Source organism: Sinocyclocheilus rhinocerous, unplaced genomic scaffold, assembly GCF_001515625.1.
Source record: "Sinocyclocheilus rhinocerous isolate Xijiao unplaced genomic scaffold, SAMN03320098_v1.1 scaffold241, whole genome shotgun sequence".
NCBI lineage: Eukaryota > Metazoa > Chordata > Actinopteri > Cypriniformes > Cyprinidae > Sinocyclocheilus > Sinocyclocheilus rhinocerous.
Window position 1 is genome coordinate 1,584,040 of NW_015659312.1, and position 25,596 is coordinate 1,609,635.

The 25,596-nt window shown below is 36.7% G+C and overlaps 1 protein-coding gene across 3 annotated transcripts in view; it reads right to left on the reverse strand.

The window, feature by feature from the left end:
- Positions 1-25,596, reverse strand: part of LOC107723444 (cell adhesion molecule 4-like) — a 156,522-nt gene that overhangs the window by 25,363 nt on the left and 105,563 nt on the right. For 2 of the 3 annotated variants that reach the window (XM_016532069.1, XM_016532068.1), the window contains exons 2-7: positions 21,756-21,902; positions 16,479-16,766; positions 13,239-13,400; positions 12,070-12,160; positions 8,064-8,236; positions 2,343-2,420 (exon numbers count right to left, since the gene is read on the reverse strand). In XM_016532069.1, the coding sequence (XP_016387555.1) occupies positions 2,343-2,420; positions 8,064-8,236; positions 12,070-12,160; positions 13,239-13,400; positions 16,479-16,766; positions 21,756-21,902 (939 nt within the window). The remainder of the gene's footprint in view (positions 1-2,342; positions 2,421-8,063; positions 8,237-12,069; positions 12,161-13,238; positions 13,401-16,478; positions 16,767-21,755; positions 21,903-25,596) is intronic. The other variant, XM_016532070.1, reaches the window with a different exon arrangement.

A 25,596-nucleotide genomic window follows, 5' to 3' on the forward strand; every position in this document is an offset into this window, starting at 1 on the left:
ACTGAAGGTGGTGACTGTGTAGTTCTGACGTCAACTTTTTACGGAAGTCACAACGGTTCGTCAAAAATCACAGCTACTTTATGCAGGCTGTGTGAATTTGACTGTGGACTGACTGTTTTGAAACTTATATAGTAGTTACATAGCACCTAGACCTCAGTTATCGTGAAAAAAGCCAGGAAATTTCAGTTTTGACAATATGGGACCTTTAAGGTAAAATGATAAAAAAAAGCTGTTAAACCAGAGACAGGGAAAAGACAGAAATTGACAATAATATGCAATATAGATGGATGAGTAAGCCTAGTGTCCTGCCTTTGTAGCTTGAAGACACACAGAAGGAACAGATCAAACATGAAGTAGAATGCAATTTTTTTTAGAGTGCATGTAAAAAAAGACCAACGCTGCTTCCCAGTTCGCCTACCTATATTATGCTCTAAAACTGTCATTTTGTGAAGAAAAAGTATGTGCTTTGGGACATACTATCACGTCATAAAATTTCATTTTAACAGCCAATCTGTCGCATTGTTACACACATCCTGTTAGTGTAAACTGGCCTGTCAATCATCTTGTCACAGGTTACATCCTCTGTACCTTGATCTTCCAGTCGTAGAACTTTCATGCAGAGAACTCACCCTTTTTTTAAAAGTTAATGGCCAAATGTATCTATAAAAAGTTCACAATGTTATTGCAGATGAAATATAACACGGATTACATTAAATAAATATCACGTGAAATGTTGATTATTATCACTCAAACATCTTTATCTTAAAGTCCGCGTAAAAGTAAAGTAAGTAAATAAAGTCAGTTTTAATTTAATGCCGACTTTAACTTCTTTACCGTCAGTCTTGCATATCTGCCATTTTTGTAGTTTTTAATACCTTTTTTTCCCTCATGTTTGTAGTTCTAAAGCAAATTCTCCACCAAGATGCAATGGGTTAGAGAGTGCACGGATTTACACTTTGAATTTTCACTGTAAATAGTAAACCATCCAAGTAACTTTGGGATAGTCACTTCAACATACCATGATTGGAGACACACTAATTCTAATTTCAAATACTATTTAGGACAGCTAGTGTGCGAATTGGGATGCAGCACAACTGCAGTTCTGTATGCACATATCACAGTGACATCATCTTAGTCAGTTACATTTGGAATGCTGAACATTTGATCAACATAAAGATGTGTTCATGCCATGTTGGAGTTAATTATGAGATTCTGACTTGTACTGTAAGAAACATTCACATCCTCATACAACTTGTAATTGCAACTTGTAAATTCTTAACATTCAAAATGGCAGCAAATTCAGCAGGTAAATGTAGTTATGTAGTTATCTCTTACTATTTCTTATATCTCTTATAAATTCCAGTAATTGACTAAATGTAAATGCAAGACTAATCTGAAAATAAATGAAAGACACAATACAGTTTAATGTAGCTAGATCAGAGTTGGACAACTAATACCAAATTTGCTGCTAAATAATCTAAATAAAAGTTTACTAATAAGGTATTTGCATAACAACTGTTACTTGTTTTATTTGGGTTTTGTCTATCGATTGTTTGATTTACACAGATTCATGTTGCCGTTAATAGAGTTGAAATAGAACACATTATTCCGAGGACATGAAATGCTCTAGTATAGTAATTACTGTAATTACAACATGGTGTGAATGCACCATAAATCAATAAGACAACTGAATTAAATTTTTAAACTAATTTAAATTTACAATAAACAAAAAGATTATATGAAGGGCCGACAGTAATTCACAGCGACAATCATTGAATATATTTAAGTGCTGTCAACATAAGAGTTTTCCAAGGCTATAGTGTTTAACAAAATATATATTTTTTCCTAACTTATCATCCATTATAAGTAGTGGGAGTTTTGGATAAAGTCTCAAAAATTACTGATACGTTTTCAATGGAATATATCATATTCCATTGAATATGATATTCCATATGAAATTATGAAGAAAATAATTTACAAAACAAATAAAGCAAGCAGAAATAACTGCAGAAATGTGTGTAGAAGAATGAGAAGATAAAATATTACTACAGTGCTCGTTGTGCAAGCACTGTAATCAAACTGTCACTCATTACAGAAATGAAGAGGTTAGCCAATCACAACAGAGGTCGTTTACATAATTCTTACAGCTACAATAGCAAAAACAGCCTGATTTATTCAAAGGGATAGAAAGAAATTCAAATGTAGTCGTGCAAAACTAAAGTATGACTATTTTTGGTGCAATAAACTAACATTAAGTACAACTCAGGAAACAAAGGGAGGTAAAAGGGAAGTGAACAATGTAAAGGAGATGAGGTAAGGTGAGGTGATGGAAGAAGGTTTACCTTGGTATTCCTTTGTAAAGCTGGAGGATGGAAGGATGGGGTGAGCGATGGCAGGATGAGAGTTGGGAGGGACAGACACTACAAGGGAATGGATTTACAACAGGGTTATTTACTAACTACTGCAGCTACATACAAGCACATGCAAGGAAAAACACTAGCAAAGGGTCTATCAGTGTGTGAGTGAGTGTACAAGTGTGTGAGCAAGAGATAAACCGTGATGTTCTTGAATTACACCCCTCTGCCAGGGTCAAGGGTCTCTTTGCGGGTAACATCTCCAGCCAGCAGGGTGCAGCAGCTTCCTGTTCCACCCTTTCATCTCTCACCACTGCAAAATACTGCAGTTACCGTGCCCCCCGGGCTCAGCTCTCTCTCTCACTGTAATCTTCAATCCCTCCATCCCAAAGATCATCAATCTTACTGCTCTGCTCACCATCCTCCACACCTCTAATATAAGCACTAGCCTCATCGCTCTTTTTCGCCCCATCTCGTTCCTGTTGCTGCCTCGCAGCTCTCTCCTCCATCTGCATATGGGTCTACAGTTTTTTATGCAACAAAGAGCAGCAACACAGTATTCGTTTGCGTATGTGCGTGGGCTTCAAAACTCGGAGGGATTAACAGCTTGGTACCAGACCGATCAATAACGGACGCAGATCAATATCCCAAGACCACCATGACTCTTTAGAAAGAGGAAGGCAGCTAATCATCCCTCTCATTCCTCTCCTCTCAATACCTCTCATCTTTCTCTGTGGCAAAACTTCTATTTTGAACACAACAGTTCAGATATTTAAAGGTATAGTTTCCTCAAAAACAATTCTTAAATGACCCAAAAATGTGAATTCTGTCATCATTTACTAGGGATGTAACGATTCACTCAACTCACGATTCGATGCGATTCACGATTTTGATTTCACGATTCGATTTTCTCATGATTTGTTTTTAACAAAATGAGATTGGAGACATTATACAGTAAATGAAAAGGTGCCGTTTTATTAGGCTATTGCTGCACGTTTCTTTGTGAAATTGAAATATAACAAAACTAAATTGAAATTTTAAAACAAACCCCAAATCAAACAAGTAAGTTACACAAATAAAATAAATCTCTTAATATGAACAAACTAAGGCTTTGTCTGTGCTCTTTCCATTTAAAATTAGAGGCAACCACTGGATTTTAATCATGATCCAAACAAAGATGCAGCATATATGCAGCATGAGTAGTTTTTAATCTAAATTACACTGTATAATTTGGAAATTTGAAGCAAAAATAGAATGGTCTGACTTTAGTTTTGTGAAACTATAAAACATATCTGAACAAAACAGCAGATGAGCTAAATGAGACACAGATTCACTCTCTGACAGCAGGTGGCGCTTATGAACAGCAATGATACAGTGTTTCCAGGGTCACCGCTGTAAACAAAGCAGAGCTGCGCTTATGAACACTACTTTAATATGCATTGTTCAGAGGCAAGATGAAAAGAAAATACCACGTAAACTTCTCTAAAGATAGTCAGTTCCCCTCAGAGATGCATTCATATAAACTCCTACTCGAATTGTATCGCGATTTGTTTGGCATCTCAACCGATTTGAATAGTCACATATTTGAATCGATTTTCGACCGGCTCGTGGTTAATCATTACATCCCTATCATTTACTCACCCTCATGTCAATCCAAACCTTTATTTTATGACATTTATACTTTAGAACATAAGTGGAGACATTCGTCAGAACATAAACAAGGACTGGCACAAAAGGACCATAAGAGTTTCATAAACATTGACCATATAACTTGTTCCATGTCTTCTATAGCCTTACTATTGATTTGTGTAAGATACTAACCAAATTAACACTAGGATTAATTGATATCACTGTGAACCACTCTGACTGGATCATTGAGTTAGTTGAACTCGATAACTGAATCCATTCCATTTGGAAAACAAAATCAGTTAGACAATTTTGTGAACCAGTATAACCAATTCACTGAAAAGATCCACAGATCAAAAATAATTTGTTCACAAATCAAAAATGCCTACTTCTCGCATTATCACAATGCGAAAAAAAGAAAGAAAAAAGTAATGAAAAAGTAGTGAATAACGAATTTGGTGTGGGTTGTTTCTTGCATAAAGACTGCATATCGCTTTAGAAGGCTTGGAGTATAGCACACAAATCATGTGGATGACTTTTGTTATTTTATGGGGCTTTTGGATCCTTTTTAACCTTGAACGCTTCAGTCCCAATTTATTGTAATTGCATGGAAAGTGGCAGTCAAATTTTTTCCCTTTTGTGCTCTACAGAAGAAAAAGAAACACAGGTTTGGAATGGCATATGGGTGAGTAAATAATGACCGAATTTTGGTTTTGGTTGCCATATTCTGTATTTAGATCCTTTTTTCTTATTACATTTCCTGTCCCTCTTTCTTTTCTCCTCTCTTTTCAGTGCTCCCACTTTCTGATTCATTACATTTCTCTGTTTTTCCTGCACTTTTCCCAAACCCGATCATTTTAAAGGCGTTTCTTCTTTCCTGCTTCCTGCACATCATTACGGCTCAGGCTGGAAGCTGATAAACATTTCATCACACAGATGTTTGGGTGAGTCACGTCAGCAATGTTGTTCTCTGCGTTTTTGGGACTCTGGGTTTTGTGCCACATTATAGCACCAAAGAAAGAGAGAGTGGCAGATCTTCAAGTTGTTCTAATTCTCTCTGTATATGGAGTCTGTAAATCCCACAGTCTCTCACCTCTCCCCTCTCTGCTCAAAGGCCAAGTCTCTGTCGTCAACTCGACACACTCCTCGATTCGCCACGCTTAATATTCCTGTCATGACTATCCAAAGGTAAAAATATGACATTTTCAATTACTATATCCCCTCTTGCTCATGCTTTCTTCTCCTTTTCCTGAGTTTCACTTCATTAATTAAGTGCCCATGTTGTTTCTTCCAATTAGAGGCACAGCTCATTACTGTGCTACATTTTTTTCCTCTCTCCTGCAAGCAACGTTGGTTCTCCTTATCTTTTTCTCCATCCATCCTTTCACTCATTTCAATCTCAGTGGCTCTCTGAGGCTGTTCAATTGTAATGGTTTTTATTGGCAGCAAGGTCCATCATGGTACATCAAGTACTGCTGCTGTTTTACATAAGCATGTCTCCAGGGGACTATCCTTTGACCGTTTGACCACTGGACAAGCTGCATATGTGGAGGTGAGGAGTACACATATTCAAATTTGCTTTTCTGTGTTCTCAGTTAATGGGTTTTCTACCTTCTAATCTTGAATCTAGCACTGAGACACCTTTTTGCATTTATGTATTTTCATTAAAGCATTATTTAGCATGTTTTAGACATTTTCCCTCATAGAGACTTTTGGCTGCTGCCCACAATGTAGGTGATTTCAGATTTAACAGATCTTGTGTAGGCAAAACCTGAACCCACACAGATACATTCCAACAAATATAAAAAGTAGTTACACATTAAAATGTTTCTTAAGTGGGTTTGGCAAAAAAGTGTGTACCAAATATATATGCAAATATTTCCAGACAGACAGAGATAAAGTAGCACAGACAGGCGTACCTGTTGAGCCATGTGGGAAATACACACTTGCATATCAGTCAGCGTAAATTGCAAAATTTCTGAAAAAACTAAATCTCCTCCTCCTCTGTCCTTTCGTCTTTCCTGACTCATTTTGTCTTTCTCTCACCCTCCTCCAGGTTATAATCATCATTCTGTTCGTATTGGCTGTAATTCCTCATTTTGCACTTCATGGCCACTTTAGACATAAAATAAATCAGTGAGAAAAAGCAGCAAGATATTGAGATCAGGCCTCCTCCACCCTCTCGTGTCACTGTGACTGCTGACTCATCATCTCAATAGTTCTCCCTCACCCTCTATCAGCCTTCAGCAGTCAGCCATTTCTCTCTTTTTAGTTGCACTGAGCATGGGATTTCCAGCGGATGAAGCCTAAATACGCTGATACCGCTGAGAGTTAACACCAAATCTTGTTCATTTACTCCCACACAAACACATTAAATGGGAAGGTTGGCGTTCTGTGTAGGAGAGCAACGAAAGAAAGAAAAAGGAAGACTGGATGAAAGGAAGGCAGGTAGGAAGAAAGGAAGTAAGGAAGGATAGAAGAAAAGAAGAAACAAAGAAAAAAGGAACATAGAAGGGGTGGAAAAGGCAGGAAAGAAGAGAGGGAGGAGGGAAAGAATAAAGCAAAGATTAAAGGAAGGAAGGAAGGAAGGAAGGAAAGAAAGAAATAAGGAAGAATGGAAGGTGAAGAGAATTGAAGAAAGGAAAGAATAAGTAACTAAAGGAATAAAGGAATATGAATATGAAGAAAAGAAAAAAATGGAAGGAAGGATAAAAAGGGGAAAAGAAGGGGTGGAACAAAGGAAGTATTAAACCTAAGGAAGAAAATGAGACATGAATGAAGGAGGGAAGGATGAAAGGATGAAAACAAAGAAAGGAGTAAATGAATGAAGGAAAGAAAAAATGGAGGAAGAATGTATGAAAAGGAGAAAGGGCAAAAGAAGAAAGAAAGAAAGAAAAAGGAAGAAAACTTAGAAAAAATAGAGGGAAAGGAGAAAAATGAAGGAAGGAACAAAGGCGGAAGGAAGAAGGAACAAAGCAATTAATAAAGTAAGGAAGAAAAGAAAAATTGGAAAGGTGGATGAAAAGAAGAAACAAAGGGAGGAGGAAATGAAGGAAGATAAAAAAAGGAAGAAAGAAAGAAAGAAAGAAAGAAAGGGCAAAAGAAGAAAGAAAGAAAGAAAGAAAGAAAGAAGGAATGAAATTTAGAAAAAAATAGAGGGAAAGGAGAAAAATTAAGGAAGGAACAAAGGCAGAAGGAAGAAGGAACAAAGCAATTAATAAAGTAAGGAAGAAAAGAAAAATTGGAAAGGTGGATGAAAAGAAGAAACAAAGGGAGGAGGAAATGAAGGAAGATAAAAAAACTAAGGAAGAATGGAAGGATGGATGGATGGAAGGAAGGAGGGAACAAATAAAAGGGGGAAGTAAGGAAGGATGGAATGAATAAAGGAAGAAAAGAAGGAAGAAGTAAATGAGGGAGGAAGGAAGGAAGAATAAACAGGCAGAGAAAGGGATTCCTGGGACATTTTCTAAAGTGCAGAGGTGTTTCAAAGCTAAGAGGCTCACCTACACAGAACCGCGGATAGAACGAGTGGAAGAGAGAGGGAGCGAAGGATAGAAGCGGGATGAAAGATGACATTCCCACCCACCTGCGCTCTCCGAGCTGCCTCGTTAAGGTGCGTATTTGATGGCTGTCGTTACAATGCAAAAAAAGGAGGAAAAAAGAGAAAGAAAGGAGGAAGACCTCAGGGGATCTCATTTCTTGCACTCTTTCAAAATACATCATACATCCTGCTGGTCTACAAACACAGCTGGAAGGTGCAGTACCCTGTACAGCCACAGGGGGCAGACCTGGGCGAGAGGGGGAGGACTAAAAAAAACACACACCATGGTGGGAGAACAAGACATTCAAAGCCACAGTAAACCACCTCTGTAGCTATAAAGAAACCACGCTGTTCTTGAATGGAAAAGAAAGTGTAGGTGTTCGTGCGTATACATATGGAAATGTTTTGTAATTCTGAGAGGTGTGAAAACAGGTTTCCTACGAAAGCCTACAGACTTTGACATGCAAAAACGTGGACTGTACTGAGTAGTTTAGAAGGGGTTAGGGTTAATGTCATGTGACCAGGGACATTCGTTTTCTTACCATACACCAGCAGTGTGTAGTGGTCGGCTGCACGGCCGTAATTATTATGGGCCTGACAGAGGTAGGTGCCGTTGTGTGATTGGCTGAGGCGAGACATTTGGAGAATGTTGCCCGTTTTCTCCGCCCTCTCAGGAAGAGTGTCGTTCACTCGTGACCACTGGATGTCACGTGGTCTAGAAAAAAAGACAGCAAAAAACACATTAAGCAATCAAGAATTTATCAAAGGAGCAAGGCATTAAAAGAAAAGTTTAAAAAACAAATCTCCAAATAATTAGGCACCAGGGACGAAAGAGAATAGAAATCAGATAATATAAAAAAAAAAGATGAAAAAGAGATAAAAGGATTTGGGGGAGGAAAAAAATACATTTCTTAATCAGTATTTTTGTTGGGTAAAAAATGTAAACAGCCTTAAAACAAATGATTTATATAAATGCATATTTATCTGAAATAAAGTTATCTGTTATTTGTGTATGATAAGATTTGTTTTCAGAGAGTATGTTAAATTAATTAATTATTGTTTATTATATTTATAAACCCCACTGATTTAAAAAAAATCTCTGGCGAGCTTCTGAAGTATGCATCTAATGGACACATTTCTAACCCATCCTCAGGGAGAGGATTTGTGAATGGCAGTGAAGCGATGCAACTGACATTATTAGGTCACATGACAACAACAACATAATGCAGTACATCTGGATTACATTCATACTACACACATTAAAACAATGTACTTTATAATGGTTGCAAATGAATTACTTATTAAAAAAAGTAGCTACTCAAAAGTATTACAGTTTTGGACTTTTAGCCATTCACTTGTCTCTTTCCTAAATGTTTCTGAACGAATCAGTTGAAAGAATGATTCAATGACTCACTCATAAAGAGCCATTTGTTTAATTTGTGAACAAACACACAGACACATATATACATGGGTCAAAGACAAAAAGGGGTTTTCAAGCATCAAAACAACTAAAAATTTAATGCAACTTTAAATTGTTTCCTCAAACATTAGAATGTGTCCTGTTCAATTTTTTCTTTTTGAGCAAAAAAACAAACAAACATACAAAAAAAGACTATCTATCATACATTTTTACCATGATTTACAGAAGACACCCACTACAATGTCATTAAGTGTTTAAAAAAAAGTTCATATACCAAAAAGCTTGTCAGGCATATCTAGAACCAGAATCATTATATGACATTGAAAGACTCTATTTAAGGATCACAGTGCAGCCCCTAAGAACTAATTAACTGTAATTTTGAATATTTACCAGCCTTTGCCACTATCCTTCAAAACACTAGGTTTTACCACTGATCTATATAATGAATGGATTGCTCGAGTTCTAAACAGCCAAAACCTTGACCTAAAATCACCAGATTTGAAGCGTATCAGTCACACAGGATTAGTTTTTATGTTATGTGTATGTAAATTAATTGTTACTTCAGATGTTATCTGCAATGTTTATGGTCTTTTCGGGCAGGATAAGCGATATATTGAAATCGTTTAGGTGGGTGTGTCAGCTGCATATTTGCCGGCACAGGTAACTGATCCAACACAAAATATATTTCTTTATGTACATAATTATGCAGGAAATATTAAACATGGACATATATCTGGTATTAGTATCAGATATGGATTTGGATATACAACAACTATTACAATACAAGCATGTGTTAATATTGCTCTATATTGCATTGAAAGTTTACCATGCATCCTTGGAAATAAAGCTTCATGTCTTTAAGTCCGTATCATATGTAGTCAGCGCTATTTCTTTGAATAAGTTATGATGTGTGTATTTTTTATGTCCTGATGGAGCAACATTTCAGACTCTTCAAGATCGTGCAAATTCTTCGGCATTTTACTAGCATTACAGTTTCCATAGGAGTAAAATATTATGTATGTTTAATTAATTATTAATTTAACCAAGGTTTAAATCATTAACTGCTTCAAAATGCATGCTGTTAACGAAATCATTGTTGAAACCTTTGCAGTTGGCCTATTGTACGAATAAAAACAATAAAACAACATGATTACATAAACAGTGAATGTACAAGGTGAATGACGTTTGCAAAGCACAAATCTTTATTCAAATTTTGTGAGCACTTTGTCATTTGAAATGCATATATCCATTCTTGATATTTTTCAAAGAAGAGAGAAGTAGAGAAGAGAGGATAGTCCTAGCAGATAAAATCAGCCGGACAGAGACAAAAGAGCATGAAAGGAGGAGATTACCTAACACACACACACACACACACACACACGCACGCACACAAGTTGGTATAGGTGGTTTATGTTTTTAAAGCCTTTTGAATTACGAGGACACAGGAAAATGTCCTCATAAACCACCTTTACATTGTAATACCTATATCATACCCATATCATTAAACAAATCTGTGTCCTCATAAACCACCCAAGCCGGTGCATACACACACACACACACACACGCACGCACGCACACAAGTTGGTATAGGTGGTTTATGTTTTTAAAGCCTTTTGAATTACGAGGACACAGGAAAATGTCCTCATAAACCACCTTTACATTGTAATACCTATATCATACCCATATCATTAAACAAATCTGTGTCCTCATAAACCACCCAAGCCGGTGCATACACACACATACATACACAAACAGCTGTGAGGTGATCCACAGCAGAAGGATATACATGGAAACTGTTTGGCAAAAAGCCTGAGGCTTCAGTTCTGAGCCCACCGCCTGTGAAACGCCTCATCCCTCATCCACCCTGGCTGGAAGACAAGGCTACGTCATCACTCACCGTAATCCCACAGGACACGTTTAATTACAGCCCTCACAGGATTCAGCGTACAGTACCACACACACACATGCTCTCACATACATATGAGCACAAATGCAGAGGATGAGCCAGCTAGAGTGCCGAGGAATAATAAAAACACCCCTCCAACAAATGCAGACTGTGTTTAATTGGTGATTAATGTCGGATGAACATGATCGTAATGGCTTTATAACCAAGCAACACGACGCAGTGTACTGTGAGTTCAGTTACTGTAGAGCGACATCTGGATCCATCTCTCATCCCTCCCATCAATACACTCATTTATCTCAACCTATCCAGAGAGCGGTCCCTCTGTGGGTGGGCAGTCTGTTCTCATTTCTCATCACTGCATTCTGTAATCTTCAAACATGCCCCTACAATTAAACATTTACACATTTCACACTCTCTTCCCCCTACCGTATAAATCACGTAGCCTTTCATTTCTCTTTCCTATCTAAAACTCCTCTGAGCCCATCTTTCTTTCCTTCCCTCACTCTGTCATTTCCCCATTTCAGCGTAAAATGAGTGGCAGCTCAAGCGTCCTCTCTATCTCTCCATCTTTCATTTCTGTAGCGGTCCCTTACGAGGCTCTGGAGAGGCTTAATGGCTTTCTGCTCACAGCCTCTTGGGGAGAAGAGGCTCAGTGACCACGGGCGAGCCGCAGAAAAATGATAGACTGAGACAAACATGCCTTCTGAAGGAAGAAAGTGTCTGTGCTCACTGTGACACTGCTGAGGTTGACAGAGGGACACTTTCTCCTTCAATATAAGACGTTTAGTGAGGTAAAAGAGAAATATCAAAGAGAAAAACTCTGAAACTTCATTACACATTTACCAAAATTGGCTAAAAAAAGGTCAAATGCTGGTGAAGAATTGTTTTTCATTTAAATGTTCATTAATGTCTTTTTTAATTGTTCACTTTATCCTGTTTTATTTTATTGTATACTGTTATTATTTTTATTATAACTATAACCACTGTTATACTTTATTGGAGCTGGATTGAGATGATCCTCTTTAAGCATTTTGGAGTGTTAGAAGATAAAGCTTCTAGCTTCAGTTTAAAGCTGTTCTTGTGGGACCAGTTCAGATGATTCGTTTTTAAAGCACATGTCGAAACAGAAATTCACGCGCGCTTTCACATCCATCAAAATCTCCCACACGCAACCTGACATATACATTTCCAAAGAAAAGCACACATGCTCTTGTACACTCACAGTGGGTTGCCGGTAACGGAGCAGGTGAGACTGAGGGAGTCTCCCTCTCGGAGGATGCCCTGAGGGGGAATGATTTTCACCGTAGGAGCAACTGCAGAGATAAAGAGAAGGATAGAGAGAGGGAATAAAACAGGAAAAGAGCTCCGTCACAAAGTCTAGTCAACACATACTGTGTTCAATTGCAGTATCCTGACTAAAATGGAACCTCATAAGTTACAACTTTGGAACAAAATTGCTCACTCACAACTAAATGTTGCTCTGGACTCAGTTGATTTTAATACAGCCAATGTGAATATAATAATATAATAATAATAATAATAATAAATAAACACATAATTTCAATATTTTTTTCTTAAATACATTTTTTATTATTATTTCAAGTTTATTTATGATCTATTTATTATTTACAACAATTTTTATGAACTATTATTCAAAGGTTTGGGATACTGTAAGTAAAATCTTATTTTTCATAAGAAATATTAATAAGAAAGCCATCACAGCAATAAATTGCATTTCTAAATATATAAAAAAATGTAACATTTAAATTGTAATAATATTTCACAATATTATCATTTTCACTGTATTTTTGATAAACACAACCTGGGAGAAGCTTATGCTTCTTTCAAAAAACAAACAAACAAAAACTTTTGAATGGTAGTTTAATACTGTATGAAATGTATTTGCATAAAAATGCTCTTAAAGTGCTGCCTACGGATGCAGCTCACTAAGTTTTGGAACAGAGCAAGTGTCTCAACACATTTCTAGCAGGTGTCTGATTTAAACTCATTGTGGGTACCAACAGTAATACACTAAAATTCATTTGAACTCGATTGTCTTTTTACAGAGTAAAGCCCTTCCGACTGTTACAGCAACTTTATGTGAGAAGTCCTTGTATAAAGTTCATATTAGATATTTTTATAGGTTGAAATCTTTCCACAGCATTACATTTCGAGTGTTTCTGTTAATACTGTGGTGTGATGTTTAATGGGATACTGTTGTCTTCTCGTCCTTTATCATCACAGGCAAGATGTAACACAAACAAACAAACCTTGTTAGAGGCTTGCCAAGTGAACATGTTTAAACAGATGGTGCTTCAGCGAGCTAATAACAACCGTTAATCAGTCTAATATGGCGGTAGTCATGGAAACGTGACGGCATTGTTGGCTCACAGTGAACGTCCAGGCTGTAGTGACGAACTCGCTTCTGCCCCACGAGTGCCGGGTGAGACGCCTCACAGCTCAGCGCCGCTCCGTTATCTTTCCTCTCCACAGGGATACGGATAGTGTTGGAAACACTCACGGTCTTGCCGTTCTCCTGCTGAGAGATCACACCTGAACGAAGAGAGAGGGATGGAAGGAGAAGTCAGTTTGCTCAAACTTTAACAATGTGTGTTCACATTTCAGCCAGACATTATTTGCATACCTTTCGTACAAAGGATTGCACGCTCGCCCTCATTACTTCAAACAGTATGAATTTGATGCACTGAGCAACACACCTTACTCACATTGATTTCACAACCACAGAACAGGCTCTATTATCCTTCTGAGACTATTAAGTTTTAATTTGATGATAAAAAAAACGAAATGACAAGGGGCGAGTGAAGGGCAGTAATTGGATGATGAAACAGACAGAGGGAAGTTAGGTCGATAGAGAGTGGGGTCAAACAGAGTTGACATATTTATGAAGGATATTTATGAGGATTACCGTAATTATGGGCTACCAACTTTGGTCTTTGTCAAACTCATATTTACCAGACAGTACCAATAACTTGACTATTGCAATGCCAGATAAAAACAATCAGAATGGCAGTGGCAAAAATTAATGATCTTTAGCCATTTTTTGATATGTAATTTTATACTTGCTTTGTGTTTTATTATGAATTTTTCATTTTGAACAATGTAGCAATCGAGTATTGTGGTGTCATTAACATCAAAGCCAAAAATAGATCCTCTTTTGTGTTATGTGTACTGCTATAGAAACAATTATTTCTGAGTTTGAAGACATAAACAGCTCAGAGAAGATTCTAAAACAACTTTACAATAAGGCTCTATTATATTAAGTATCATTAACTCATTAACTAAAAATAAACAGTGTCACGGGGATGACAAAATCTGGAAAAGTGTTCGCATTTTTACACTTTCGGTTCCATCATAACAAAGTCAATGTTTTTTTTATGGGTTTTAAGTTAAATGCCTAAAATAAGGTCTGTGGTTAACATGAGCTCAAGATATTTTCATGCTTTATTCTAAACATGAAATACATCAGTAATATCTAATTGTGATTTTGTGTGGCTTTTACTTTTATTTATAGCTGTTTTAAACTATTTCTAGCTTACATTTGGCTTATATTTAGCCTTCAAAATTCATGAAAGTTGTCATGATGAACAAAAAGTATGAACCATAAACATTTATGTGTCACAGAGTTTATTTTTTGCAATAATCTAGAAGCCAATGGAAAAACTAGGAAACTAGGCTGATGCTAACTTGAAAGTTTGCCTAAAAATACATAACCATTGGAGCACTCTAACATATAAATTAAGAAATGCTGTGAAAATGTAATGTTAATTTATAAATATAGCTTTGTTTATTGTTATATCATGCTTGATCATTATTCATTAAGTAATGTTAATGTTTTAACTAATCACCCTAGGTTAATATTAATTTAAAAATAAAGCATTGTTTATTGATGAGGTTTGTTTGTAATTTAAGCAATGTAACTGTTTTGATTTGAAATGTTCAAAATGTACACTAGTGTTCAAAGGTTTGGGGTCGGTAAGATTTTTTGGTAACACTTTCTATGAAGCCTGTATTTAAAATACATTAAAAGAGTATTCTTAAGGCATTATAATGAATGCATAATGTATAATGGATTATATTTCCCATAGTTATAATGTATTATAAGTATCATATCCTGCCATTGTTAACTTGTTACTTTACTTAAAGCAGACAAAGACCACTTATAAATACCAACAACAACAACAGCTATATTAATAAAAAATGTTTCTTAAACAGCCATAAGATCAGATATCTGATGAATGTGTAATATGGCACATTTGATTTTAACTATATTTATTGTAATATCAATAAGATACTGTACAGATCTTAAATAAATACTGTCAAGATATGAGACTTATAATCCATTATAAATTAAGTGGATTTAACATGGCGTTTATTGCAAGTTATAAATAATCATACTTTCATAGAAAGTGTTACCGATTTTTTAAAATAATAATAATAATATTTAATAATATTACTGTTTTTACTGTATTTTTGATCAAATAAATGCAGCCTTGGTGAGCATACAAACTTCTTTCCAAAACATTAAGCCTAGATTACTAAATGCTGTAAAAGTACTGTTAGTAGTGCATTCACTAAATTGAACATTTTAAAGTGTTATCCAATCTCAGAGTTACCATCTCACAATAAAATGACATAAACGCAGCATTGGTGTAACCACACGGGCCAGTTTTTTAATGTGTGTGTCACTCCGCTTGTCTGTGTTAATGGCATTCCAGACCAGAATATGGAAGTGGCTTTGTGGAGTTTTTAGTCTGTCATTTTTCCAGACAAGCTGTCAGCCTGTGTGTTGTCTGAAACACGTTACCTGACATAAACTTGTTTATATAACTCTTACTTGTGTGATATTGCTTAAATAACCTTGATCAGGCAGACATTTAAATTATGTTTACTGAAGCGGAACAGCGGTGGGCTCAGAAGTCTAAATTCAAACTGAGCCCTGTCTTACTGAACCTGTCGCAGACAGACAGACACTTGTGCTCACAGCTTTATATTTCAACAACATTGATAGCACGCCAAGCCTAGAAACTCACCCTATACTTTCCTTGCCTCTTTTTTCCCTGTCTCTGTGTCTTTGTCATTTTCATTCTCTGTGTTTTCCCCTTATTTGGAGCCCAAAACAAAAAGATAGAGCAAATATGATGGAAGTGAGAAAAAAAGAGGAGAGAAAGCAGGAAAATGAGGTAGAGTTGACAGAAAAGGAAGAAAGGCACAGATTGGGGCCGCACCTGGATCCAGTTCTGTGGGGGGGGTGTATGTGGCAAAAAAACGTTCATCTGCACACATCCGAAGAGACCCAGATGGACAGATGCATTTGAAATTCGATAGAGTGACATAAAGCAATACAGGGGAAAATGTGCCAATGAGCAAACACATGGGGGAGAGGAGCAAAGCGTATAGTCCTGGCTGTCAGAGATTAGTTGAAATGCATGACATTTACCGTGAAGACAGAGGGTCTGACAAAGAGACAAAGCAAATATGCACAATATGCACAAATGTGAAGGATTTTTAAGAAAAGCTGACTCTTTTGTGTTTGCATATGTGCTTATATGTGTCTGTCATGTTTGTAAGCGCATGTATAATATATAAATGTGACTTTTAAATTAAACTCACCTGCGATTTCTCGGCGGTCTCGAACCCAGCGCAGTGTGGCTGGTGGTTTGCTCCGCGGGGACATGCATGTGAGTTCCACCTCTCCGCCCTCCACTGCCTCTGTCTTCACCTCCACTGTAGGGACCTCTGGGGGCACCACCACCGACAGCGTCGCCACCTGGTGGTGTGTGTCATCGGTGTAGAGCTGACAGAAGTAGCCGCCCTCGTCAGATACACTTACATTAGTCAATGTGATCCGCACCAGGCGCTGCGTGAAAAGAACCATCTGAAAACGGTCGTCTTTCAGTGCTAGAAGAGAGAGAGTAAGGATAAAGGAACCCCAGGATAAGCAAGTTCAAATTAAATTAAAATTGAGCCTATTTGCTTTCTAAATGCATCCTTGTAGTCTTATTTTGAGCAATTTCACTGGTGCATGTTATTGCAAAGAAGAAAATGTGTCTTTTAAATTTTTAATCAAAATGGAATGACTTTCTCTTTCTCTGAAATGACTTCCCTTTTCCACTGACGTCCAAATAGGCATTTAGGCATTGTTTTAGCAATCCTATTTCGAGTTTTGCTTCATTCTGGTTTATAACGCCTTCTTTTCACAATGATTAAAATCAAGTCAAGCCCATTACGTAAGTAAAATGGGTTGTGGTTGGCAATTCACATTAACTTAAAGTAACAAAAGTATAAGTAAAAGTAAAGTCACAGTAAAGGCATAATATGTTTATATTAGAATGATTTCTGAAGGATAATGTGACACTGAAGACTGGAGAAATTACTGCGGAAAATTCAGCTTTGTCATCACAGGAATAAATTACATTTTAAAATATACTATAATAGAAAACAAGTATTTTAAATTGTAATAATATTTCATATTATGACTGTTTTTTTTACTGTCTTTTTAATTCAATAAATGCAACCTTGGTAAGCATAAGAGATTTCAATCATTAACATTAAAATTTTTGGCCGGCTCCAAAAATTTTAATAGTAATGTGCACTTTACATGTTCATCCATGCCTAAATACTGCTATTTTCAATTGTTTAGTTGTCAGAAAAAAATGTTTTGTAGATCCCGATTGTGTAAGATATATAAATACCACTTTGTCTTATAAGGGTTGTAAATGATTTGATATTAAAATAAAATAGTATTACATTTTCTTACGGGTTTGAAACGACACGAGGGTGTGCAATTAATGACAGAATTTTCATTTTTGGGTGAACTAACCCTTTAAATACAATTTCAGTGAATTAGCTTGTTGTGTTGCTAGCTACTATCAAAAGGGAAGCTTGTAGCTTAACTACTTTTAATTAGTAGTAGTTTGTTGTTTGCAAGTTACAGTTTCAAATGAACTCCTCCAACTCAAGAAAAATCACACAATAAAGATCAAAAGAATACAGCAACATAAAAAGGAGAAGAAAACAACATACGAGGGTTTTTAACTAGCACAGAACAACACATAAATACAGAGGGGAAGCAGAAAACAGAAGCATCTAGTGTTGAAAATGATTTGCACTTTGAAACCAAGGTGAGAGAAAAATCAATTGTCAGAAAATAATAATAATAATAACAAATAATGATGCCGGTTACAAAGGCTGGATGGGCCTTTTTGGGATAAGATTCACACAAACCCATTTTGTATTGACTGGCACTAAATACTTTTCTCCCTACTTCCTTTTAGAGCTTTTTGTCTGTGGCCGACTGTGCTCTGGAGATTCAACACTCGCAGATAGCAGCATGACACACTGGATCCATAAAATGATTACTGATCTGAATAAACCCAGACATTTTTCAACACCTGGCTGCATTTATCTGTGTGTCATGTTGGAAACTGAATGAATAAGCAAATGAGTGACTGAATAAGCAAACAAGTGATTGAACAAATTACCGTTTGAATGAATGAACGAGTGAGTGAGTGAGTGAATGAATCAATGATTCAGTGCTATATTAAGGGAGTGATAGTGATACACTGAGTAAGGTAAACACAAAATGAATCAGTCAGTGAATGAGCAATGGAATCTGTGAATGAGTTATTTATCGATTTAGTGAATGATACACTGAACGAAGGAGCAAGTTCTAAATAAAACAGTCTGTGAGCGGGCAACTGAATGAGTGAATGAGAATTTTATATTGAGAAAAAGAGTGAAACATTGAATAAACCCATTGAATGAATCATTGATTCAGGATGTTACATTGAGTGATAGTGATACATTGAATAAGTGAATCACTAAATAGATCAGTGAGCAAACAACTGAATGAGTCATTAAATTAATCAGTCAATGAACGAGTAAATGAGTTGGTGAATGAGTTGTACATTAAGTGAGAGATACAGTACAGTGAAAAAAGAGCAAGATAGTGAATGAATGAATGAGCGAGTGAATGAATGAATCAATGATTCAGTGTGTTACACTGAGTGAGTGATAGTGATGCACTGAGCAAATAAATCATTATATGAATCAATCAGTGATCGAGTAACTCACTGTAAATGAGAGTTGTACATTAAGTAAGTCAAAGAGTGATACATTGAACGAATGTGTAAGTTGTGATACACTGAACAAATGTGTGAATAAATGATTAAATGCATGAACAAATCAACAAAATACATTGAGTACTGGATGTGAATTGCTAAAATGAATAGTCAGTGACGAGCAACTGAATGAATGAATTAGTTATATACTGAGTAAGTGAAAGAATGTGTGAGTTAGTGAATGAATGAGTGATAAAACTGAATAAGTGAGTGAGCCCTTTTTCGTGATGTGTATCTTCTCACTCGATCCATGTTTCACGCGACGGGAGTAAAAGAGCCTCACTAAAGGAGATAAATGCCTTCACTCATGCTTAATGGCAGGGAAATGTCAATGCATTGTCCAGGCCAGTGTCACCTTTAGTCACGCCTCATTTACATACCTCACAGATTTGGCCAATCAGAAGGAATCTCATGGAAAGGGCGCATGCTGATAGGCTATTGTATACATGACCGCTGAGGGATATTTACGCCCTGCTGCCTTCTAAAAGACTGTTATCGGGATTCATTAGTTAGCAAGCAGAGGTTTTCATTTGCGTTTCTCTGAACATTTAGACCAGGGCACTCAAGCTGTAAGGGCAGCCTGGAGCTGTCATGATCGCACTGTAGAATCCACCGATATTAAAAGCCTAAAGATTGTTAGCAAAAAGTGTGTCTGGAAATAGTGGTGTGAATGGCGCAGAAGAGGGGTGATTTAGCTCCTACAAAATGGCCCAATTACATGCACTTATAAAAGCAGAGATCACGGATACTAATTTAGCTTTTAGCTTTTGTGGTCCTTTCTGTTTCTACCAATTTTATTATTTTTCTCCATTCCCTTTTTTCACCGAATTACGTATGCTTTCTGAGTCCTTTTCTGAGGCAAGGGTTACAAAGGCAAGGATGAAAACATTACATATCATGTTAGACGAGGGTGACAGAGAGTCATCACTTAAAGGGATTTCAATTTTGAGTGATAGTGACGGCTGCGGTGGAAAAAACAACGGTTATTACATAAAAGGATCTTTAAAAAGAAATTGAAATAAGGTGTAATCAGTTAAAAAAAGGTTTCAGAAAGACTGATGGCGCCAGAATAAATATATTTCAAAGATGATAAAAGCTAACCAGCATGAAAAGAGACTGCTCCACTGCTAGCACGGACTCCAAGGTTGTGTTTAACATATTTACCACTTACCAGCGCTACATGAGAACCATTAATGGATATGGAATGTGTCTGATGAACTCACTGTCAGAGAAGGAGTGCTCAATAAATTAATTCTGGTACTTTTGCTAAAAAAAACGCAGCAGCTGGAATTTAATAAAAATGGGGAAGAACTTTAATACGATCATTGTCAAACTTTATATGATGCTTAGCAGATGCTACACTCTCAGACAAAAAAGGCTGTCACTGGGATGGTAGCTTTTCAAAAGGTACTAATATGTACAATTTAGGTACAAATACGTACCTTTAAGGTAGTAAAATGCACCCTTCAGGAGTAAATAATGTAATAAGGTGTACCTTAAAGGGTACCTTCTCAGTGACAGCATCTGACCCTTTTTTTCTGAGAGTGTATAAAGGTTTGTTCGTGTTATTATGTCACATTATGAGATATATAATGTCACATTGTGAGACAATTACAGTTTCTAGAAAAAAGTCAACAATGTGACATATATCCATTGCAATCTGCGAAAAAAGTCACATTGTGAAATATAAAGGGATTCAATTGCAGAAAAGTCACAATTTTGCAGGAAATACAAGAAAAACGGTTGCAGTTACAAGATAATAAAGCCCTATTGTGAGATATAAAGTTGCAATTTTCAGTAAGTTACAATTTTAATTATAAGAATTAAAGTCTATATTGCGAGAAATGGACATAAACAGAATCAAATGAAGTCAGTTATTAGAATTAGTCATATTGAGACATATAAAGTCAAATCAAAATGTACAAATAAATCAAAATAAACCAAAATTAAATTTCATCTATGTGATCACTGATAACTATAAGATGAATTAAATGTTAAGCATTGTATAAGGCAATTAAGTTTTATAATAAGTTTAATATAAGAAAGTCTTACTGTGAAATATAAAGACACAACTGCAAGTAGTCAACATTTTTATGTATAAAGTGACAAACTCGCAATTAAATATGTAAAACGTCTCGGTTACGTATGGTAACCTTCGTTCCCTGAAGGAGGGAACGGAGACGTCACGTCGGATGACCGACGAAATTGGGATCTCGCTTAGAGAGACCAATCTACTTCGAGTGTAAACTAAACGAGCCAATGCACATTGGCATGCGATTATTGCATCCAGCTGCCGCTGATCACAGCGAAGACGTAACGTCAAGTTTGCCACGCAACGTCGTCTTTAAAAAGACCCACCCGAAATTGCTCTTTTAGGGGAAAAAGCTCTTTTAGCGTGCTGAGGCGCACAGGGGAGATGATTGGAGATGAAGTTGCAAATACAATAACTGAAGTCTCTTTTGCATGGAATTGTCACAATTATGAGAAATAAAATTGTAATTTTGAAATATAAAGTTGCAATAAAATATCAATTGTCAGATGTAAAGTTGTTTTTGTTGTTGTTTACGTTGCTTAAACAAAATAAAATATCCTGTGTATCCCAGCAATATCTTCAAGTCTTCTAGCTAATCTTCTTAAGTAATGTGTGCCAGCATATTAAAATAATGATGCCAAAACAACTTTGTTTGAACACTTGAAATGATGTTATTTTTATGGGGCTTTTAAAAGATCTGCTAATGACTGCCAGTGAAGCAGTGTCTGCGCTCACCTCGAGTTCCATTGAAGAAGAGCGTTTGTCTGCGTGGGTTCTGGATGACCACGATTGAGCCGTCATAGTTCTGGAGACGACAGGAGATCTGTGCTGTCCCCCCCTCCAGCACGGTCACGTTCTCAGCCTGCACGGCCTGCCCCCGCGCTGAAAGAAAGAGGGCTTAGAGAGTTAATGCAGAACTCTCATTTTGTGAAATGAATCATTTATGAAGATATTTTTTGATGGACAGAAGGAGACAAAATGGCACATGGAGCAATTTTGAAGATAGAAATACCTCCGTGACCAATTAACACCTCGCTCACGTAACTACCTTTGTGCTTAGAAGCGTGAACTATGCAGAAGAGGAGAGACCGAGTGAGTGAAAAAAGGAAAATAATGAGAGACTGACAGATAGAGAGAGACAGCGAGAGGGAGAAAAAGAAAGAAAAGGGTCCTAATTAAGTGCTGGTAAGACCAATAGCATCGTTATCTTTATCCATTACTGTGGGCTGACACACTTCTCTCTTCCATCTGCTCGGTCTGACATCCAGCTCGTGAAAGCGCCAGTAATGGCGGCTTTTTTTCGGGAATGAACTCGGATCAGTCATACGCAGGGAACACAGAACATCTAATGGCACTTTCACTGCTAAATCTAACACCATGCCTTAGTTGAACGTAACATCTACTGCATGTTCTGGGTGACGCTCAAGTATTGTTGATGTTTATTTTAGCACAATATAGAGGAGGTTGGACATGAGGTCATCACAGCTGGCCCGTGCGAGCATGCTGCTGGAACCTTCAGCACATCATTAGCCGTGGTCTTCGTGGAGAGCCTGTCTCCGGTGGACTGTAATGATTCACAACCCTGACACCAAGGCACCTCATTCTTCACCAGAACAGACTCGATCTGATGACATCACAGCAGATCACTAGGGTAAAACTGTCACAGCTGCTGATTCGCTGAGACCTGTCTCCTCCATCGCTCTACTCACCTTGCTAGGACAAGATGTCTGACATGCTCAAACTGACATGTTACAGACATGCTGTATATAGCTTGAGCTTGGAACAGTTGATGGAGTATTGTGTAGGTGACTCATTTCACACTATAATAATAATAATAATGTGGAGAAAGTGAAGGGTGTTTCATCTATAGGCACTTATGTTCCAAAGGTTGTGCTTTTTTTCCTCTTCTTGTTATATAAACATCGTGTTAAAACTGTCTTGCAAACTTTTCCTATTCAAATCTCCAATTTCTAATTTGTTTATGCAGGAGGGACAACTGTCCTTCAGTGCCATTTCCAACAATTTTGCCACTAGTAAAGTTAGTGTACTTGTCTATTATGCGAAAATATCAATTTATACTCAAATTACAACTGTCCCTCTGTGTCATTTCCACCATAACCAACAATTTTGCCACTGGAAAAGTTAGTGAACTTGTTTTTTAAAGGGGACCTATTATGCAAAATTCACTTTTGCATGGTGTTTGGACATAAATGTGTGTTGGCAGTGTGTGTACACAACCACCCTATAATGATAAAAATCCACCCACTCCTTTTTTTTAAAATCCCCATAAATCATAAACAGTGTCTCCCAACTACCTGTTTTCCGACTTGGTGCTAATGTGACGTCACATTAGCCACAGGCCCCGCCCACAAATGTTGACAGACACTGCCGTTTTAACATAGAACCGCCCTGAGTGAGTTCACAGCGAGTTGTACACAGTCCGCCATTGCTGCACTGACGAGAATGTCTCCCAAGTGTTTCAGGTGTTCTGTAGCTGGATGTATGAATCCACATAGCTCTCTCCTTACTCCCGAAATCTGAGCCGCTGAAGACAAGGTGGATTAATTTTGCTTTTCGAAGAAAATGCTAGTGATGGCGAAGTGAAGCGTTCTGAAGTAGCGAAGCTTTCAACACAATTGTATCGGAAAAAGGTTCATTACTCGAAGCTTTTTAAAACGGTTTATGCTATATAACACCTTCCAAAGTGTTATGTTCCGTTACAGTCAGTGGTTTCACATGTGGTTCTACAACTGATTCTTTGTTTTATTATATTTTATATAAATAATGGTCATTGTCAAAGTCATTCATTTGTGTTGGTGTACTGGCACTAAAATAAGTAAAATAAATAAAACATAAATTCATAAATTAAATCTATGATCTGTTTATTTTAACTCTGCCTCAGTCCAGACTGTTATTTCATGGCCAAAGTTCATTTTTGAGCTCAATATATAAATTACGATTTAAAAAAATAAACAAACAATGCTAACACATTATAATGTAATATAATGTAAAGGCAACGGCGCCGAGGTTCGCTTCGTTTGAACCAGATACTGAAGCAGTCACGTGGTTTCGGTGAAGCTTCGGACGTCATAGATCACGTGCTTTTCTCAAAACGAATCATTAATGTCACCGTGTTTTTTACAATCCACTTGTGCCTGTGTCTTTTGCGTGGTGTAGTCATGAGATGCTAGTTCAAATTTAAAAAATGCTTCTACAAAAAAAGTTTCATCTGCAGATATGGCCTTGTTTAGGGATCTGTGCCTTTGTGCATACGGACATCTGACTGCTAAGTAGTGGTTGTGCTTTTCAGCAATAGTGTGCACCCTTAATTTATAGAGAAAAGAAGGTCAGGGAAAAATCTGTAGATGGAAAAAATCTCATACAAGTTCTTTATGCATTTAAATTTTTTTCTACTTGTTACTTTGCACTTTTTGTTAGAAAATGTTTATTTACTATTTATTCAAGTTTTTTAAGGTATCTAATATTTTGATACTTAATTTCCATGTGTAATTCATAAAGTGCATTTTTTATGCACAGTACAATCAGATAACTGACTTTTAAACCGAGTGCGTTTTCTGTAAAGATAACAGACTTGTACTAATAGTGGAGTGTTTATTTGCAAAGGCTAGCACCGGTATGGACCCTTTTCACAAGACTGTGATGACGCGTTTAATGGTCATCAGCATCGTAACACACACACACACACACATCTTGTAAAAGGGGCATGATAGGTCACCTTTAAGGAGACAACAGTGTCAGTAAAGAGCTTCAGATAAAACATGACAGAAAATAAATGAATATAACAAATGGTTAAATATCAAATGTGAACAAGGTTTAATATGTGTCATTTCCAATCAAGCCACAGTTTTATCAAATTATGCAAATAGTTTGAAATATTGGTAACACTTTATTTTAAGGACCAATTTTCACTGTTAACTAGTTGCTTATTAGCATGCATATTACTAGCATATTGGCTTGTTTATTAGTACTTATAAAGCACATATTAATGCCTTATTCTGCATGACCATATTTTAGATCCTTTAACCCTACCCCATACCAAAACTTAACAACTACCTTACTAACTATTAATAAGCAGCAAATTAGGAGTTTGTTCAGGGAAAACTCTTGGTTAATAGTGATTCTAAAGTATTACCAAAATATTTAATTGTGTGTTTATGCTACATAAAATACTTAATAGCTATGAAATTAGCCTTAACAAGGGTTGGCAATTTTATTCCAAAAATGTTCAAAATATTATTTCCACCACAGTGGAATGCATGCATCAATGCACTTGAGATGTGGTGGAAATGACAGCGTGATGAAAATTCATGACTTTTCTTGACTTTCTTCTGCAATGCATCTTTATCCAATGTTGTACCATTGCAAGTCTACAAATTAGCAAAAATGAAACTTTTTTCCTTTCAAAGTTAAAAGTTGAAGTCAAGATTGCTTCCAAACATTTCATCAGGACATCCTGGTTATAGACCAGAGGCAAAACATCTCTTAGAGGAACGATTAGGATTATTATGGAGTTTTTGCTGAAAAGAGACAAAAGACAAAAGTTCAGGAGGGAAAC